Source organism: Crocodylus siamensis, chromosome 13 (assembly GCF_052110815.1).
Source record: "Crocodylus siamensis isolate JL-2025a chromosome 13, ASM5211081v1, whole genome shotgun sequence".
In the NCBI taxonomy this organism is placed as follows: domain Eukaryota; kingdom Metazoa; phylum Chordata; order Crocodylia; family Crocodylidae; genus Crocodylus; species Crocodylus siamensis.
In genome coordinates this window covers 10,527,886-10,548,064 of record NC_143407.1, presented here as the reverse complement: position 1 = coordinate 10,548,064, position 20,179 = coordinate 10,527,886, and the positions used below count along the sequence as shown (strand labels likewise).

Here is a 20,179-nt window from a genome sequence, read left to right as displayed (position 1 = left end):
ACTGGGATATAGCTACGTATATCCATTCCCTGGCTGGCAATGGCCTATTAGGACATGAAACCAGCCAGAGACTCATGACATGCTATCCAAGGTCAGGGAAGGGAATTCAAGTTGAATCCAAAAAAGGAAAGTATAAACAAATGAAAGATTAAAACACTTCAACTGATTATCACAGGCACAATCTGCTGCAGCAAGAAACACGTGCGCTGTTCTTTGGTGCAATGTACTGATGTTAGAAATTGTGTGCTATCATGTTAGTCCTTGGTCAGCTGTTGGGGTGTTTGCAGAGTGATCTGCTATCACCAGCCTGAGCTGGAATTTCTCTTGTAATCTGACTTCCTGGAGGTCCCCCCCTGAGGAGAGTCAACCTCAGATTATAAAAGCAGGCAAGTTATATTCAACAGCCCCACATCTGTAGCAGACCTGTAGAAACAGAAGGATGAAGGTCTTGGTGGTTCTCTGTGCTCTTTTTGCCCTCTCTGAAGGCTTTACCAGGTACGTTGCTGTCTGACTGCTTCTCCTTCATGTGCTGCTGCTACCAGCTTGCTTTAAAAAAAAAAAAAAAAAAAGCAAGTTGATAAAATGAACTCACAGTCCCTTCTGGCTCCCAGGTCATTTATCTAACAACAGAGGGATAGGAAATGTAAACAGCTTAAACATGGGAAGGAGGAAAGATCTCTTTTCAGATGAGGTCTGGGAAGAGATGGGAAGTTATGAGATGGACAAGTCCATTCCAAATGGAGAAGTTGCTTGTGCTGGCCGTGGTGAGACTATACCCATGCTTGGTAAGCGGAGGGGTATTTCAGCTGATTTTAAGTGTTTATTCCATCAGCCAAATGAGGAAACCCATTGTGAATGCCATGGGAGTTGGTGGCTTTAATGCAAACTGTTTCCCTTAGACCCCGTGCATAAGAAAAGTCTGTTGCAGGACATGAGTGATTGGGAATCTTGGCTGTTATTTTTTTTTTTTTTTGCACACAAGGATACCTTTGCAGAGAGGGAAGAAGACGAGGGAAATCCTGAGGCAAAAAGCCTTGCTGGAAGACTTCCTGAAGGAGCACCACTATGACATCGGCACCAAATATGCACACTCGTTTGCTTCCCGAGGCGTTTATGAGCCACTCGTGAACTCCCTTGATGTGAGTTTCTGCTCTGGTACAATAGATTTGCTTCAGGGTGGGAAGTACATTATGGTTCCTTTATAGGGGATCCGAAGGCTGATTATTGGATGGGTAGGTCTACCAGCCAATATAGAGCAAAGTCCCTTTCACCACATTTTCTCACATGCAAGATGCGCTGGAATAAAATATGTACCCTGATTTTGAAAGGCAGATTGAAGGGAAAAGAAGATTTTTCCTTGTAGTAAGTAATTGAATAGCAGCTGTGAGGGAGCCCGGCCTGCTCATTGTACTGCTCCCTGTGAGTGCAGATTTTACTTTCACTTCTGCTCAGTAATGGGCAGAAACTGCTTTTACTGTATTTCCCTCATAAGTCCCTCGATTTCCAGTGCTTTTTGGGGGGAAAGGTGCATGTTGTATTCAAGACAATCTGGTATGTTTGCATCTGACCTGAACAGACAGAGTCTAGGGAACAATCTACACTGGAACCGCACAGTACACATGTGGCCTGTGCTGGCTGGGGCATGAGGGTGCTACAGTGGGGGCTTGTCTGCCAACTAGCCCTGCACTATAGCAACCTTGTGGCCCAACCAGCCTCTCCGCAGCACACTGAGCCAGGGCAGGGCACCTCCAGAATGGCAAGCTGACTGCCAGGGGGCTGCACCACCCCAGCTGGATTTGCTGCGGTCCTGTACGCACATGTAAATGCTGCACCTATCAAACCTGAGACAGTTGCAGGGGTAGAGCCTCAGTGCCCAGGAGTTTTCAAATCACTAATAGCAGCACCCCCAATATTTAGGCACATGTAATCTGAGGCAGCAGCTGAGAAGCACCTTTCCCTTGATAAGTTTGGACTAGGTGCCTAAAGTGAGATTTGCCCAGATGCTTAGGTCCTTTATTGGCTCTGGCTTTTGGTGCTTACTCCGGTGAACATTTCACATGGCTGAAGTTAAGCATTTGACATGTAGAGGACACACATGTATGTATAACTAGCTGATGAGAACCATTTTTGTCGCTCTTACTTGAACAGGCAGAGTATTTTGGAATGATCTCCATTGGGACCCCTCCTCAGGAGTTCACTGTTGTATTTGATACCGGTTCATCCAACCTCTGGGTTCCCTCTGTCACCTGCAAGAGCGAGGCCTGCCGTAAGTAACTGATTGCTTCCTCCCCCATCTACGCCACTCCTTTAATATGGAGTGATGGAACAGATTGTGTGAGACACCCTATAGCTGCCACTCAGGAGACCTGGCTTTAATGCCCATGTTCACAGCTACCTCCCAGTGTGACTCTCTGCCACTGGTTCTCAACTTTTTGGGTTCAAGAAATCCCACAATAGGCTCAAGACAAAATACCACCTCTTACTTTTCACTCATTTTTTGACTACAGAAAAATACTAGAGTAATTCTTCTGCTGCAGATAACTTATATCTTAGAAAGGGTTATGACATTAAATTAGGTCCTACCAATGCAAGGTACTAAATAAATGCACATTAGTCTGCCCTAACGAGCAGTACCAAAAGTGTGTGTGTTTTTAAGTGACACTTAATGCACAGTAGCTTATTTTACTGCACATTAGTATAATTGCATTTTTTTTACATAACACTTTTATGAGCAATAAAACAGACTACTGCACATAACGCGCACATATAGGCATGCCCAGTAGTTAACTACTAGGGAACCGCACAGCAGGAGCGGAGGCCTGAAAGAATCACTTCTCACTCTCCCTGAGACACTGCCCGTAACTGTAGCCAGCTGCGTGTCTGAGCTGGGTCACCCTTGTCATGAGAGAGGAGGAATGGCTGTCAGGGTGGGCTCAGTGAAACCTCTGGACCTTGTGCTTTAATAAACTTGCACTACTTGAGACCAAAGTGGCTTCCCAGGAAAGCTGAAGGGTGCCCACTTGAGAGTGTTTTTGGCAGAGTTGAGGGCATGTTTCCTAGATGATACGGGGATGGGACAGAGTTTTCTAAGGGGCTGGCTGAGCTATTGCTGAATGGCCGTCTTAATGCTACCAAGGTTTGAGCTGTATAGTTACCAGTAGGCCAAGATTCAAAATTTGTGATAGGCATCTCCTGAGCTCATCTTAAATCAGTGAGTTAATGTTTGTAAGAGTGGGGATCTGGTTACCATGTCGATGCACAATTGCCAGTATAGGTTGGGAAAGGGGACTCCAAATCTGCACACTCTAACACATAAGTGCAGTCTCTCAAATTTCAACAAGATGAACTAGGTGTTTAGGAACAGGGACTGAAATCTGGATATAGCAAAGTCCTCTAGGCAGGCTCGTTTTCACCTGCACAGTATTATCCCCATGCCTGTCTTGTTCTTCTATCGCTCTGGTGGCTTTTCCTATTTTCAGAAATGTCAGAGTTGTTACAGCACTAGGTAGTGATTCAGGGCCCAGACAGAAATGACAATTCTCAACCAATCCTGTCACAGAAAGCAGTCCAAAGCCATGACCAATCAAGTGCTTGGCTGCAGACAGCTGCAAAAATGGCTGATCAGGTTAAAATCTGAACCTTCATTCCATGAGGGGTCAGATGAAGACATTTCAAAACAAAGCGTCTTCTGTAACTTCTGTCTGTGCTGCCTCCCAGCCTGTTTTCAGAATGGGACGGGGGAAAGGGGGCAGAGGGAGCTCAGTCTGGGCTTTTCTCAGCCCCTGCTGGAGGGTGGGGTGGGTGTATAGGACTCCCCCAACGCTGGGTAACCCTAGAATGAGCTCCCTCTGCCCCCTTTCTCCCCTCCCATTGTGAAAAAGGCACAGGCTGGGAGGAGGAGGGGCCGTTGCCAGTGGAAATCAGGTGCAAGCTGCAGCCAGAAGCTCAATTCCCTTCCTCCTGGAGCCAGCAGTGAACTTCTGTTTGGTTCCCAGGATCACTGTAACTCACAGCGTTTCCTGCAAAGTGTTCTCAGTTACAGCAGGGGGCTGCACTTCTGTCTGCGCTCTCAGACTCAGACCCTGCTCTCAGAGGTCCCGGGTAACCTTGGGTAAAGCACTTACCTGCTTTTTATCACCCTAAGACTAACAGCACTGCCCTGCCCTTCCCCAGAGGGAAGTTTTGAGGATAAATGCATTAAATACTATGAGGAACTATGCTACTACCATGTGTTATAAAATACAACATGGCCTGGAATAACATGCACCTTGTTTTAGGAAGGCAAAAAAAGGATTTCCAGAATTAGGGCTTCATAGATGTGGCACAGACCTAAAAATTCTGTAAAAGGCTGTGAAACAAAAGTGACACAAGGAGTAGCCAGAGGACATCTAAACTGTCAGACGAAAAGTTAGCTTGATTAATGGATGGAAATCAAAACCCTTAAAAAAGAGAGAGAGAGTGAGAGAAAGAGATGACCATTAATGTCTGTTGAGTGAAGAACAATGAATCATTAAATCAATTAACCCCCTCAGGTGCCTGAAAGGAAATTCCAGTGCTCCTGCTGGGCACTTGATCTTGGAAAAGAAATCAGAGCAGGGGGCTTCTACTTCAGGCAGAAATCCAGCTTCCCTCCTTAATATACACACCCTGATTTGGGAGGAAGGGGAGAGCAGGTGTTGGATGCAAGAAAAACATGCTATGTGGGCAGATGCCAAAGAAATACCTTAGATTTTACAAAGTGCTTCTAAATGCAGAACGTGAAGTTAAGAGCACTGATTACACTAAACAGCTGAGCTGTATTTTCTTCTTTATAGTAGGGCTGGATGCTGATGCTTTTTCTAACTATTCTTTTGCAGAAAATCACCGGAGGTTTGATCCGTCAAAATCCTCCACCTACCATGGCACAGGGATCAGCATAACCATTCAGTATGGCATAGGCAGCATGGATGGGGTTGTGGGATCCGATACAGTGCTAGTAAGTACTAATGCAGCAGAAAGGCTACAGCCCTCCCCATTATTTCAGTGACTCACAAACATGGAGGAGACAATAAATGGCGAGTCTCTTAGTGAAGCTACTTACCCCCTGGCTGCTACGCAAACAATGAAACAGGCTTGGCTGTACACTTGGGCACTGTGGCTTAGACCCACAAAGGGACTTAGGTGCATAACTCCTGGCTAAGAGTTAGGACTTAGCACACTGCCCCAGGGACACATGCCATAGGGCACACTGTTTTCAAAGATGCCTCCTCTTCACAGGGTGGGGTACTTTGCCTTTCCACAATACCCTTTTTGAGGATGCAGGTCCATAAGCTCATCTCTTGCTCAGTAATAGGTTTACAACAGCCATCTGCCCTGGCCATAGGCCCATGCAGAGTATACTCACAGTACAAGTATTTGCCTTTTTCACACCTCATGGGAGCACTGGCTTCTTTGGCTCCTTTCTTATAACTCTCCACGGAGGTGGTGCCAGAAGTGAGTGGACAAACAATCGTAAAGGCCATCCACCCAGTGCTAAACCAGCATCTTTGCAACAGGCAGCTGGGGGAGGGGACCATTCTGCAAGCACATTATCCACTCTGCCATCCCCCAGAGCCCTGCCAGTCTGTCTTTTCCTGGGGTGAATGCCTCCAGTGAAGTCCCCAACACATGTCCAGGCATTGAGAGCTGTGAGCACTTTGAGGAGCGGATACATATCAGCTCTCTCAAGTTGCTGCCCACAGTAGGCACTGTGACTGTGTCTGGTCCCTCAGTCGCAGGGGAGATAGCTTGACTGATCAGAGCTATCCCAGAAGAGGGGTGAAAACCAGAATAAAGTTCTCTATGAGTACTCAATTTGAGCATGTGTAAACAGTCTCTCGTGCTTTCTGGATGTGTAAAGCACAGAACAGCAAAAACCCACTCTTGTGAGAGCAGCCTTACCCCCTCAGCATTGCTTTTATATGACATTTCCTTCAAATACTGATCAACTCAGTGGTTTTCTGGCCAGATAAGGAGCTAAAGAACTGATCCATCTCCTTCCCAGGTTTCCTCCCTCATCGACACCAACCAGCAGTTAGCACTGAGCACCAGCGAGCCAGGACCCTTTTTCACCTACAGCAAATTTGATGGGATCCTGGGCCTGGGCTATCCAGATCTAGCTGTTGGTGGGCTTATTCCTGTCTTTGATAACATGATGACCAAGAACGTGGTGCAGCAGCACTTGTTTTCAGTGTACCTCAGTGTGTAAGTGACTTGCAAAACATGGAAGTAATACATTTCCATAGGACTGTGGGGGAAAATCCTGGACCAAAATACTGTGCTTGCTTCCTGCTGTAGTCAGCTCCATTTTATAAACATGATGTTTCAGGCATAGAGAGGTGCGATGACTTGCCTACAGCCACCATCACCAGTGGTAGAACCAAGAATATGGCTGGTGTACGGTCCGCGAGAACACATTGCCTGTTCATTGAAACCAAGTCCTGTTCCCTGTCCGTGGGCTATTCCCAGTGACTCTTTAGGAAGCAGTGATTACGGCCTGAGTTTCATCCTGGCCTGACTCGCTACGTGACCTGGGGCAAGACAATCTTCTTCTCTGTGCCTTTGTTTCTCGCTCTATAAAATGGGGATACTGCTGTTGAAAGCTCTCTAAGACCCCTAGTGAAAAGTATCCTAGGAGAGCTAAATTATTCACTAGCTGTTATGCTGTTTGATCGGTCACCGAAGTCACACTCTGCTGCCCCTGCTACATGACTTAAAGAATTTTAAACAAAAGAATAGCAAATGGTGAAAAAGAAGTGATGGTCTTGCTGGTGGAAATATTCTTAAATTGATCATTTCTCTGAAATGATTCAGTTAGAAACAAATGCATGTGTTTTTACCTGTTTTTTTTAATAAAAGCAATTATTATTAGGAATGGTCCATTACTGAGACTGTACTTCTTTGGCAAAGAGACTGTCTTTTTTAGTTTCCATATTTGTACAGCACCTAACACTGGTATTTCATGTAATTATATGCATTTGTCATTTTTAGAGAACAAAATGGTAGTATGCTCATTTTTGGGGGAATTGATGAATCTTACTTTACTGGCCCTATCCACTGGATCCCTGTCTCTCACCAGCGCTATTGGCAGATCTCATTGGACAGGTATGTAACACACAAAGGTGATTAAATAAATCTGGTGGTCTTTGGCACACTTCCACAGTTGCAGGCATTTTTCTTCTATTAGTACCAAATTCACATTGACTTTAGCAGTCAGGATGTCAGTGGTGCTTAACTCCCCTAGGCCCTCTCTTGTATTTTCTGCTAGGTCCTATGTGCATCCTTGGGTTGCCTAAATACCTTTGTAAATCTGGCCTCAGGCCCCATGTCCCCAAAGTGTGCCTTTAGATGTCTGTGCTCACTTTTCCTGAGCTTCCTCCCAAGTCATCGAGGAAAGCAGTATACTCCAGTGAATAAACTGGAACACAGGAAACCAGTATGTTCCCAACCTTGGCCCTGACCGCCTGAGTGACTTTGGTGATGTCACTGCACATCCCTACGGACTTTTATAGAAATCACAATAAAGATCTGCTATTATCTCCACTCCAGATACATGGTAGGACAGATGGGGCTCACATAAGGTATGACTGGGGTGTGGGCCGTCAGTCCAAGGGGATGTGCTAGAGCAGGAGTTACCATAGAGCACACTGTGGTCAAGGTAGTGTCAGCCCAAGTCCAAATCATGAAGCCAGGGTTCATCTGGCCCAAAGAAGGCCACTGGTTGTACCAGGAAGTCCAAGCCAAGGACAGGGCCACTCAAGAGCAGGCAGGACAGGAACACCAGTCCAAGATGGGATCAGGCAGGCATAGCAGTGGAGACAGACAGGACTTAGGGAAGAATGCAGGCAGGAGTGAGGCAGAGGTTCAGGCAGTGCAAGGTACTGGCAGGAACAAGGCACGGGTCCATGTGAGACAAGATTCAGGATCTAGGCGAAAGCAAGCAGTCAAGTAGGCTACAGGCTTCTAAGTGGCCCAGGAGACCCAGACTAGCAGCTGAGTTGCTCAGACAACACTCTGCCAGCTGGTCTGAGCTTATGTAGGCCAGTGTGGGTGGCACCTCTTCCTGTGGGCCCTGGGGATCACTCAGCCAGGGCCCTGATCACCTCCAGCTGGAGCTAGGAACTGGATCAGCCCCAGCTGAGCATGGACTCCATACAGCCAGTCCTCAACTCATGTGAATTGTCATAGTTCAGATATGCCAATGGAGCTGGACTGAAATCTGAGCCAGTTTTCTTGGAGCTGTTGCAAACGTAAGCAGGCGTGAGAAGGTTCCTGTTGACTTCATGGGCTTTGGATTGCGCCCTTCGTGTTATGGCAGTTGACTGTATGGAGGCCAGGCTCCTTGAGTCCTTATCCAGGCAGGTGTCAGGATGAAGTCAATGACAGCTGACTTCAGTAAGGACAGTGCGTTTACTGATTCAGCCACTCCAGGCCTGAGCCGGAGGAAGTAATGCTGTTTGTTGCGTTAAGGTCTAACATTTTACAGCCTCCTGTGCATCCTTGCCATTTCAAGTTCAAGTACTTTTTTTTTATGTTTTCAATCATTCAGCATCATTGTGAATGGCAAGGTGATCGCCTGCGAATCTGGCTGCCAAGCTATTGTTGATACCGGCACTGCTGTCTTGGCTGGGCCCTCACCAGACATCAGCAGCATACAGAAAGTCATTGGAGCTACTCCGGGACAATATGGCGAGGTGAGAGTCCTTCAGGGAGCCTGTTGTCACACCGCCCCCTGCACTCAAATGGTTTAAGTCCCTGGGACAGTCCCAGCAGAGCCTGCAGGCTCGGCCTCACTCCACTTCCTGAGCTTTGGCTTTACTAGTAAATCAGACAAAGCAACAATGCAAAAGCCTCAGGGTCCGGGCTGGTCCTAGGGTTTCCTGTGGGCACTATTCTGGCCAACTGCAGGGCTTGATATTTATGAGGGGGAAGAGAAACGACTGGAAGCTCTGGATTTATTTTATTACATTTTTTTTTATTATTACAATTGTTATATAAATAGTTCATTATTTTTGAGGGGGTTAATCAGTCCTATCTCTTGGCCTGGATCAGAGTCAGGATGATGTGCTGGTGATGTTTAGCCATAACAACCTAAATCCAAACTCAACCTAGTTCCATCTATTTCTCAGCAGTGACAATGGGACCAAATTAAGTCTTGCTCCTCACTGGGTACATCTACACATTGCCATGCTTTAGTATTTCCATTTATACTGTGCCATGCATGTACTACACAGTTAGACTTCACTGCTACTTTGCAGTAGTAGTACACCAAAACAGGGCAGCCAGCCGCTATGGTGAATTTGCTGACAATCATGCATAGACTCACGTGATTTCTACATTGCCGTAGTGTGCCGTACGGTGACACAGCACACCTCTAGGGTGACATGTAGATGTGCCTATTAGGTTTCTATAATTTACTGTTCTCAAAGCATTCGGCCACGACTTCTTGTTACAAATAGAGGATACAATTCCAGGGTAGTCACTCATCCAAGTACTACCTACACCCCAGACCACCTAGCTTCTGAGACTGCTCCTCTACTCTTTTTGTCCCTTGTAAAATAGCTGTGTTGTTTCTTTCATAACTGGATACTCTTTTTTTTTTTCTGGTGCTCTCTAGTATAATGTCAACTGCAATGACATTCCCAGCCTGCCTGATATCATCTTTGTAATCAATGGGATCCAGTTCCCTCTGCCTCCTTCAGCCTACACTGAGCAGGTATGATATGGAGCCTTTCTTTGTGGGACACAATAGCACGGTGGGGCACAGCTAAATGGACTGGGCTCAGTCTCAGCTCAGCTTCGCCCTCCCATTGCACAGCTGCTCAGGGGGAAGGGCTTGGGGAGCAGAGCAAGGAGCATGCTCATGGGAAGGCTTTGGGGATAAGGAGTTAGTAGCCTGATCCGAAGCCTGCTGAAATCAGTAGAAACACTGACATTAGGAGACTTTGTATCAGCTTTCCTAGGAGAGGTCTGAGCTACTGCCTGAGGAGTATATTAGCAGTATCTTATGTAAGACAGGAAGTGAGGTTGTTCTGCTCAGCTCAGTGGTGCTGAGGCATCAGTAGGGGTGTTGTGTCTAGGTCTGCACATTGTCCTTCAAGAAGACAAGCTGCAGGGAGTCCAGAGGAGAGCAACAGAAACCCTAAGAGGTTTAGAACACAGGACCTGTGGGGAAAAGTTGAAAGAAGTGGGCTTTTTTAGCCTAGAAAAGAGGGGACTTGTGCAGGGAGAAGACATGATCACAGCTCTTCAACATGCAAGAGGCTGTTATTGAGAGGATGCTATTAGGATGTGCATCAGGGAGGAAGGACAAGAAGGAATTGGCATGATCTGAAGAAAAGAAGATTTGAGCTAGATATTTGGAAACATTCTCTAACTAGAAAAGTGCACTAGAACAGGCACCCTAGAGATGCTGTGAGAGCTCCTTCATCTAAGGTTTTAAGAATGGGTTAGACAAAGGTCCATTGAGGCTAGCCTTCATCTGGTTTTACCTTGCCTTGGGACAGATGGTTGACGTGATGATGTCTCGATGTTCTGCTCTACTATATTGCTAAGGCTCTAAATCCCTGCTGGTATACCAGCCGCAATGGCTCTGCCAGCTCACTAGATCAGGGGTTGGCAACCTATGGCCTGTGGGCTATGGTCAGCCTGTGGAGCTACGGGAACCTGCCCGTGGAGCTGGGGGGCTTTGATGGGATTCTGCTGGCGGAGGGGCTTTGCCCATGCCATGGCCAGGCAGTGGGAGCTTCTGCTGTGCCACAGCAAGGGGAAGCAACTGGTGTCAGCATTTGGGTCCTAGCACCAGCCTGTGTCAGACCCAAGCTGGGTCATTCCAGCCGGCTGCTAAAGGATATTGCCAATTGCTGCTCCAGTCGGGGCCAGTGGCAGGATTTTGCCCAAGGTGTTGGGAGTTACAGTGAAAGAACCAACTCCTTTGGAAACAAATGAGATGTACTAACCAGTGATTGTAATATTTGTTTGTTTTTTTCTGTCCAAATCTAGTTTGGCCAAGGAGACTGCACTAGTAGTTTTCAGGTCACAAGTAACTACCTGTGGATCTTGGGAGATGTATTCATCCGGGAGTACTACAGCATCTTTGACAGGGAAAACAACCGGGTTGGTCTGGCCAAGTCTGTTTAGACATCACCCAGCAGGGGGTGCTACGATCCATCCTGTACTCAATTTACCATAATTATATTTTACCAGACAGTAGCACGTTATTATATTTCTGTATACAACTGACCTGGTATACAGTCGATTACATTCTTATCAAGACGTAAAGAAAGCAGGAATGATTCGGATTTGTTTGGCCACGCATTCATTTGTATAAAATACAAGCTATAAAACCCTTCCCAGTTCACACTGCTGAACACACGCAACCACCCCCTCACAGAGCCATGCTCCATTCCCCTTACCCTTCCTACCGTACTCTGTAAGTAATTCTGCCACAGTCTTTGAACTAGATCCTCAGCGGGTGTAAACTGCCATTGCTCCACTGAAGTGAGCACTGCTACATGGCTCTTATTATCTGAGAAGCTGTCCCCTACCTGGTTACTATTGCCACAGTATCTGAGCACCCCATTACAACACCACCCTTGTGAGACAGGACAGTGCCATCATCCACAGCTACTGAGTGTGAATGGAGAGAGAAAGATACTAGATGACTTGTCTCAACCCACAAAGGAAGTCTGTGATGGGGTGGGGTCTGAACTTGGGTTAGCATCCAATCGCTGGACCATCCTTCATCTTTGAGACTTCCCTTGAAGTAAGGTGCTATTTATTGTCAGTGCTGACACTTTATAAAGAAAAGCTACACCGAGAAAAGCTACTTCCAACCGTCCCAATTAAGCACTTGTAAGTCAGGGAATACCACCATAGGCAGCAGAAGTGGGGGTAATGGGGCTTGCCCCCACCCCCCAGTGTGGGCCAGAGGTAGGGCTGCAAGGCAGTCCAGCTGCAGCAGGGGTGGGGAGTGGGGCTGGGGCAGCCTGGGTCTCTAGTAGTTTGAGGAGATCTCAGTTCATTTCCTGGATCTGCTACCTATGCCTTGTGGACTGTGCAAGTCATGTGATCTTTTTGCATCTCAGACCCCTGGTAGATGTTTATTTAATAGCACAATGAGATCTGATCCCAAATCCCAGCAAGTGCCCATCCTTGCCATGCCATGCAACACATGTATGGCAGAACACGTGATTTTTGTATTGGGGTCATATCATAATCATACCTTTTCTAATTGCCAGAGTAGGTAGAGTCTGGGATCACCTGAACTAGGAAGCTCAAAGTCAGGCATTGGCAGCCCTGCATGTAGGGCTGTGGTTGCCTGGCTCTGCAAGTGCCACAGAGGGGCAAGTTCCCAGTGCTTAGCTTTGAATTTGCTGCACAGGGGGAGATGATCAGCTCCCCCCACCCACAGTTGCAGGCCTTTGGGCAGCTCCAGTTGTATACTCTGAGGTGTCCTGTTGACAATCAGCTGATTATTATTAGCAGGAAGACAGGGCAGCCTGGTGTTCCCAACTGGCCAGGGCTGGCTCCCCTCCCAATGCTGAAATATGACTGAATGTTCAATTGTCAGCATGATGAGTGTCCGGTTGGTGTGCAACAGCCAAAACTGGAGTGCCACACATTTATTTTAAGGTGCAATACAAATCAGCCCCAAAGAGGTCTACGTTATATGTTAGCCATCTGTGTGGCTTGTTTCTCATTTTATTGCACAGTGCAACAGGGGGCCATTCCGGGTCCAGTTGGATACTGGCCTGCCCACCTGTTTCTGGGCTAACTGCCTGCCTCTGTTTCCTGCCATGCCTTGATGGAAAAATGATTAAGATGTTACTTAGGTAGGAAGCTGCCCATTTAAGACCCCAATGACTAGGGGTGATGTCCCCAGCTCCAAACCTTCCCCAACACTGGGGCCCATGCCTTGCAGATGGCATCCCAGGCAGCTCACCTGTACCCTTCTCCCCTTGGGTCCTAGCCCCAGCATGGACCAGTCAGATCTGAGCTGCTTTTTTGCCTCACAGCTCCACTGGATCAAATGAGCCTCAGGCTTCTCAAGGATCTTACAGGTCTGGGCTTTCCCCAACCAGGACTGTGCAGGGGCTGAAGGCTATCAGGTGCACCCTGCCCATGTTTCACCAGGGAGGTTTGCTGTCCTTGCATTTTCTGGGGCTGCCGCACCACCAGCAGTCCCACCAAGCCTCCCTACCATGGCAGGGTGAGTTTTAGGTCATGCCCAGGACCTGGGACCTCCTCCATTCCCATAGCCCTAGCCCATATGTCTCCAAATTGTTCATAGCTCAAGGAGCTCAGCAGAGAGATGTTCTTCCCCTGGTGGCTGGTCTCAAGCTGCCCCCTTAGCACAGAGAGCTGGCCATGAAATGGTCACCCTTATCAGACACCTGCCACACACAGTTACTTGAATGAATGTGTGGCAGGGTTACTTTATATAGTGGGCAGGGCAGAAAACAGTGTTACCATTTGGACTCATATCATAAGAAAGCATAAGAAAAAGACAACTCCAGTTGTTCACAGAATCATGATGATGAAACCACAGAGCCAAGGTTTGGACACTCCTGTCTAAAAGATGCAAAGCCCCAGTGTTAGTGCTCTGCATGGGGATGAAGCTGTTTTGGACCCAGCTATGCACCTTCTCCAGCACTCCCAGGGGTGCTGGTCTCAAGCGTGTCCATCCTATCTGCTTCTGCTCTGCTTGGCCAGACCCAGAAAGGAGTCAGGGAAGCTGGACTGCTCTGGAGATCTTTGTCTCTGGTATGTTTGAGAGCAGTGTCAGGGGGCGCCCTCAGCACAGGTTCCCGACCCCCATCCCAGGGCTGGCACGCAAGGAGCTGCAACAGGTGGATGTGAGTGCCTGAGACCAGCACTCCTGGGAGCACCATGGAAGCCGTATGGTCTGGTCCTGGGAAATTTTTAAATTAATCATGTTGCAGAAGGGCAGAGCATCTACCCAGCTCATGTGGGTCAAGTTGAGTTTAGACAAATAGACCTGGATAATCTGCCGCTGCAGACACTACAAGACTGGAGCAGGGAATCCCAGAGGAACTCACTTTTTGAAGTTGAGGGTGTGTGTTCCCCCTCTACTTTCTACCCATTCCCTTTGGCACATACTGGGCTGTATGAACATGTGCCCAGGACTGCCGTGTGTTGAATCAGGTTGGAGCTAGCCAGCAGACAGTCCCCGCATTGAAGCACCGTCCTGCCCCAGGCAGCCAGGTCAGTGTCTACAAGGAAGAGCCTTTAGGTTCCTACACTGCCATGTGTCGGTCACATCCATTCATATTGGCAGAGGTGTTTTAGTCAGGGATGACCCTGCCTTGTCACCTCACAAGGTCCCTTCCAGCCCAGCTTTCCTATGATCCTATGATCTGTGGGTTGGCAGTTGATCTGCTGAGAAGCACTGAAGTCTCGTGTATTTAAGACAATAACCGCCCTTGTTTCATTAGTTATCCCCTCCAGTGCCTAAACCGAACCCTCATTTACAGTTTGGCTCAAATCAATTTAATGGGTTTTACTATTGGCCAGTGAACTACCAGTCAACCTTCCCCTTGCACTGTTATTGGGTGGGTAAAACTGCTTTGTTTAACTGTTGCCATCAATTTAAAGCAGCTTGAAATAATTCATTAAGGTCTTTTATCAAACAGCAGCCCTAGTATACAATGTCAGCCTGTTCTCTCGTGTCCAGGTGGTGAGTTATCTAGTTATAGACGGAGATAAGGTTGGTAAGGCAAGATCTGCCTGCGATGAAGCCATGCTGGCTGTCATTCAGGATCTTATCTTCTGCAAGCTGATTGCAGATAGATTCCTTGATGAATTTTTTTAGGATTTCACCTAAGACAGATGTTAGCCTGATCGACCTATAGTTACCAGGGTCCTCCCTCCTGCCCTTCTTGTACATGGGTACAACATTGGCCCTCTACCAGTCCTCAGGGGCTTCTCCAGAGTGCCACAAGTTGTGGAAAAGTTTCACCAGAGGATCCGCAATGACTTCAGGCAGCTCCTTCAACACTCTTGGATGAAGATCAGCCGGTCCCAATGACTTGTATATGTCCAGTTTTTTAAATTGGTCACACCAATTCGACAGCAATAGTAGGAACACAATTATTCCTACCATGTCCATCCTGTACTCTACCTGGCATTGTCTTCCCCTTGGTCTGGTGAAAGACAGAGGCAAAATAGTCATTCTGGAGGTCAGCTTCCTCCTGGGTGCTGGTAGCCAACTCTCCTGAATTGCTGAGCAGTGGCCCCACACTCCCATTTGCTTTCCTCCTGTTTCCTCTGTACCTAAAGACGGACTTCTTGTTGCCCTTGATTCCCATTGCTAATGTAAGTTCAGTCACCACTTTAGCCCTCGGTCCCTGCCCCCCTGCATCTAACTCCACAGCAAAAAATGCACCACAGAGGCCTGTCCCCTATTTATAAAAAGAAATGATCATGACAAGACCCAAAACTGGTTCCTCAGAAGACAGATAATGTGGGACTGGCCCCTTACAGCAATTTCCTTCTTTCCTTCCTCTTAGTCACAAATGCAATCTGTTGCCTTCTGCTATTATCAGCATTTTTACATTGACATGTGTAAATGATTTATATCCCTTCTTAATGTTTCCTGTCTTGCTGGATAAGGGCTAGGTAGTGTTAGCTTTGCTTGAAGGTAACTTTTCTCAGTGTTTGCATCTGACTTTACGCAGTGATTCTGTGCTAGTAACAGGTGACACTGGGAAGCTGGACCATCTCCACAGTACTGGTATCTGCAAGTTGACCTGTTTCATTCTTGCCACCAAATAGGAGACGGCAAATATCCTAATCACATTCTGGCAGTACATAACATCAGACTCTTTGTTTGCAGCTCAGTTCTCTGTAACAGTGAAGGGCAGATGGAAGATGTTCTTCCAAACAAAGGCCTACCAGGGTAACTATGTGCTCTGGGCAGCAGCAGGGCACAGGGCAGCGGTGGCCACAGGTTGCCAGGGGTGCAGTCATCTGGCAGTGGCAGCAGCTGTTAATCTTGCCATGCCTCCTGCCCGCAAGTTGTTGCCTGGGGCTGCTGCTCTGGCCACCCCTCAGTAGTTACACTATAGCTTCCCAGGTAACAGTTGGGGTGACAGGCGCTAAGATCTGGGATTTGTATCTAGATTTCGATCTAGAACAGATTTGTATTCTAGAGAGGAGCAATATGTTAGAGCGAGGTTAACTGAACCACACGTGTGTGGCTTGTTCCACCATAGAAGCATCATGGCCAAATGAATAAGAATGAGGTCTGTTATCTAGTCATCCTTCAGAGCTCTGCTATCTATCCTTCCATCATAAGTTTTGCCCCAAACCACCCTTGCTAGGGTCTTATACTCTGGTCTGGTGCTTGTAGTGGGTTTTCAGATACATAGATCAAAGGTATATAAATATTGCTTATTTCTATTTTGTCAGGTCCTTGTCCTGAAGAGTTTAGAAACCCATTCTAGTCAGAACAAGAAGAGGATCAGGCAAGCAATAATGGGAAGATGAGAAATAATGGGCACAAACTGATTGAAGATCACTTCAAATTGGACGTAAGGAAAAACTTCTTTACAAGTGCCGAGGGTCTGGAACATGCTCCCCTCAGAGGTGGAACAGTCACCCACCCTGGGCATCTTCAGAAAGTGTCTTGACACCTGTCTTGCTGGGGTCATCTGACCTCTGCAGTCTTTCCTGCCCAAGGGAAAGAGGGCTGGACTCGATTGTGAAGAAATCCCCTCTCCCTCACTCTGACCCTCACTTGGGTCAGCCTAAGTGACCTCTCTCCCTCATGGCTCCTCTTGGATCAGGCTGGTCCATCAAGTGACCTGGCCAGATAAAATTCCTAAAGGGAGCGGGGCGCTCTCTCTTCCTTCCGGTGATCATCTGGAAACTACATGCAAGTACCCCAGGCAGCAGCTGGTGATTTCTTAAGTAGAAACCTGGAAACCTGCCAGGAGTTAGGAATTAAGTTGCAAGTTGCATCTTAAAACGGTCACTGGGGAGGGGTATTCCGGGACCTCAGCATATGAGAGCAGTGTGGGGCAATATTATAGAGCCCCTTTGCATTAATGCACCCCTTTGCATTAATGCAGTGATTTGCAGTCAAAGGAAGAAGGCAGAGATGGTAGGTGGGGAAGCATCCCAGAGCCAGGTAACCCAGTTGTCTATGGCGGTAAGAGGGACAAGAGAAGAGAACCCCTTTAACTGTGGCAGCCAGTTAGGGAACCGATAGCCCCAGGGAGAAGCTAATAGATGGCCCCAGGGAGAGGCCCAGTCAGTCAGTGGCACAGGAAGCAAAGGCTCACAGGAAGGAGTTAGAGAAATGCCATAAGGAAGCACTAAAGATCCCCACCGATTGCATAGCTGGGCAGGAGGAGCTTAAACTGGAGATTTTAGCAGATGCCAGCTTGGAGGAACTCCAACAGATGGCTCAGGAGCAAGAAGCAGAGTTCACCCAGGATAAGACAGAACAGGTAGTCTGGGATAAGGGACTCCTTTACCAGCTATGGGTGTCCAGGAACCATGCTGTGTCCTAGGACCCCTATCGCCAGCTCATGGGGCAACATAAATGCAGGCAGCAGCTGCTTGCCGTGGCCCACCATCTACCCTGCACTGGTCACGTGGACATGGGCTGGACTCACTAGTGGCTGTTGGAAAACTTTTATTAGCCCAGGCTTGCTCAGAATGTGATGGATTATTGAAGATCTTGTGAGACAGGCCAGCAGACCGGCAAGAGCGGGGATAAGAGAAAAGCTCCCCTGCAGCCCCTCGCTATCATTGATCACGCCTTCCAAAGAGTGGGGATAGACACTGTGGGCCCTCTGAGGCATAAGACTCAGAGAGGAAAGCAATATATTTAAACTCATGTGGATTTTGCAATGCAGTCCTTGGAGGCAATCGCCCTAACCTCCATAAAGGCCCCCATAGTCGCTGACACCTTTTCAAAGGTGATGTGACTTATGCTATTGCCATGCGTAAGTCAGGTAAAAACCCATTGATGTGTCCCTGGACAAGCCCTGTGGTACTTGTCTGAAACCAGGATGAACTATGTGTGGACTGTAGGAAGCTGAATGTGATCACCACCCTAACACATACCCTATGCCCAGGATGGACTCACTGCTTGACAGCCTGGTCCTAGCCAGTTTCAGCTCTACTCTTGATCTATCTAAGGAGTTTTGGCAAATGGCACTAGATGTGCATGCTATGGCCAGGTATGCCTTCACCACACCTTTGGGACTGTTTGAATTCACAGTCCTTCCTTTCGGTATGCACAATTCTCCTGCTTCTTTCAAAGACTCATTAATAACTTTCTACAAGGATTCGAGAAGTTTACAGTGGCCCACATCAACAACATTGCTACCTTCAGCCAGGACTTTGGCTCACACCTGATTCACCTAACCACTGTGGTGGAAAGGATTAAAGGGGCTAGACTAACAGCAGAAGCAAAGAAATGTCAGTTGGCATTGCCCAAAGTGGTGTAGTTCAGACACCATGTGGGTGGAGGCAAGATCACCCCAATGTGGGATAAAGTTGAGGCCATTAATGGCTGTCCACCACCACAAACTAAAAAGCAGCTCAGAGGTTGGCAATTGTCCGGGCACTGAACAAGCTGAGGTCCTATTTGTGGGGACAGAAGTTCATGGTCCTAACAGGCCATGCCCCACTTCAAAGGCTGCAGACAATGCAGAATACCAATGCCAAGCTTCAAAGGTGGGCATGGCAGCTTCAGGAGTTCAACATGAAAGTGGAAAACATAAAGGGATGCCCAAATGTGATGGCAGATTCGCTGTCCAGAAAAGATGCAGGATAACATGCAGGAAACCACAGGAGCATCCCAAACCCTTGGCTTATGGGGTTTCTCCAGGAAGTGGGGCAGCTGGCTGTAGGTTCCCTCCAAGCGAGGATTTGGGCCTGGCAGTGAGGCAGTGTCTCTGCATAGTAGCACCCCTACTGTGCTGCCACACAATGATTTTGTATGGTCTTTTCCAGCCGCTAACATCTATGAAACTATGAAAAGGGACAGAGGGCAGATTGTGGTGTAGAAAGAGGGGTGGAAAGGCATGGGCACAGAGCAGATGAAGGAAAGAGATGGCATTTTAGCAGACTGGGGACATAGAGAGATGGTATTTTACACTGTTGTCATTAAAATTACAACAATAGAAAAACTAGAAGACAAACCATGAAGTTACCCAACCTGGTAGAGAATTAACCTGGAAAGAATCTAGGTTAACCTGCTACTGGTGTACGTCCCTCCGGTTTTGGATTCATCAGTCCCCATCCAGCCTCATGTAGGAGTTTGCTAACTGCAAGCAGGCCATTACTAGGGACCTGCTTAAATTATGGTGAGACAAAGGGTTTCTCATGGCCTGGTTGCGGCGCACAGAGCCCATTTCACAGGCATTTCATGGCAATCTCGCTCCTCACCACTGATTGGTGAAGGTGCCCCTGTGGCCTATCCCTTGCCACTGATTGGCTGAGAGGCCAGTCTTCATTTTCAGACTGTGGCATTGCTACCTTGCAGCTAGCTTCTTAAAAGATGGCACCGAAAACCTTTTGCTTTCTTGACTGACACCTTCATTTAGTCTACTAGCTCCGCCTCAGTATTTCTCAGTTGGATCACGTGCTCTATGGCTGCATTTCCTAGTCCCTTAATTTCATACTTTCATAGATGTTAGGGGCTAGAATCAGTAAACCCAATATGCTGCACTGGGATATAGGTATACGTATCTAATCCCCATTTGGCAATGGACTAACAGGACGTGAAACCAGTCAGGGGCTCATGCAATCGTATTCAAAGCTAGGGGAGGGAATTTAAACTGAAATCAAAAAGGGAAGTATAAACCAGTGAAAGATTAAAACAACTGATTATCACAGGCACAGTCGACTGCAGCAGCAAACACATGCACTGTTCTTCAGTATAATGTACTGATGTTAGAAATTGTGTGCCATGGGGTTAGTCCTTGGTCAGCTGTTGGGATGTTTGCAGAGTGATCTGCTATCACCAGCCTGAGCTGGAATTTCTCCTGTAATCTGACTTCCTGGAGCTCCCCACCCCCGAGGAGGACTCCCCCCACCCCGGAGAGTCAACCTTAGACTATAAAATCTGGCAAGTTATATTCAGGAGCCCTGCATCTGTAGCAGTCTCTGTAGAAATAGAAGG

The 20,179-nt window shown here is 47.5% G+C and overlaps 1 protein-coding gene across 1 annotated transcript; it reads left to right on the top strand.

Moving 5' to 3' along the window:
* Nucleotides 1-439: 439 nt before the first annotated feature.
* On the top strand, nucleotides 440-11,157 carry LOC149853892 (embryonic pepsinogen-like). Its single transcript, XM_090025487.1, has 9 exons — nucleotides 440-495; nucleotides 983-1,139; nucleotides 2,149-2,266; nucleotides 4,857-4,975; nucleotides 6,023-6,222; nucleotides 7,009-7,122; nucleotides 8,567-8,711; nucleotides 9,635-9,733; nucleotides 11,020-11,157. The coding sequence occupies exons 1-9, from the start codon at nucleotides 440-442 to the stop codon at nucleotides 11,155-11,157; spliced, it is 1,146 nt and encodes a 381-aa protein (XP_089881613.1).
* The last annotated feature ends 9,022 nt before the right edge of the window (nucleotides 11,158-20,179 follow it).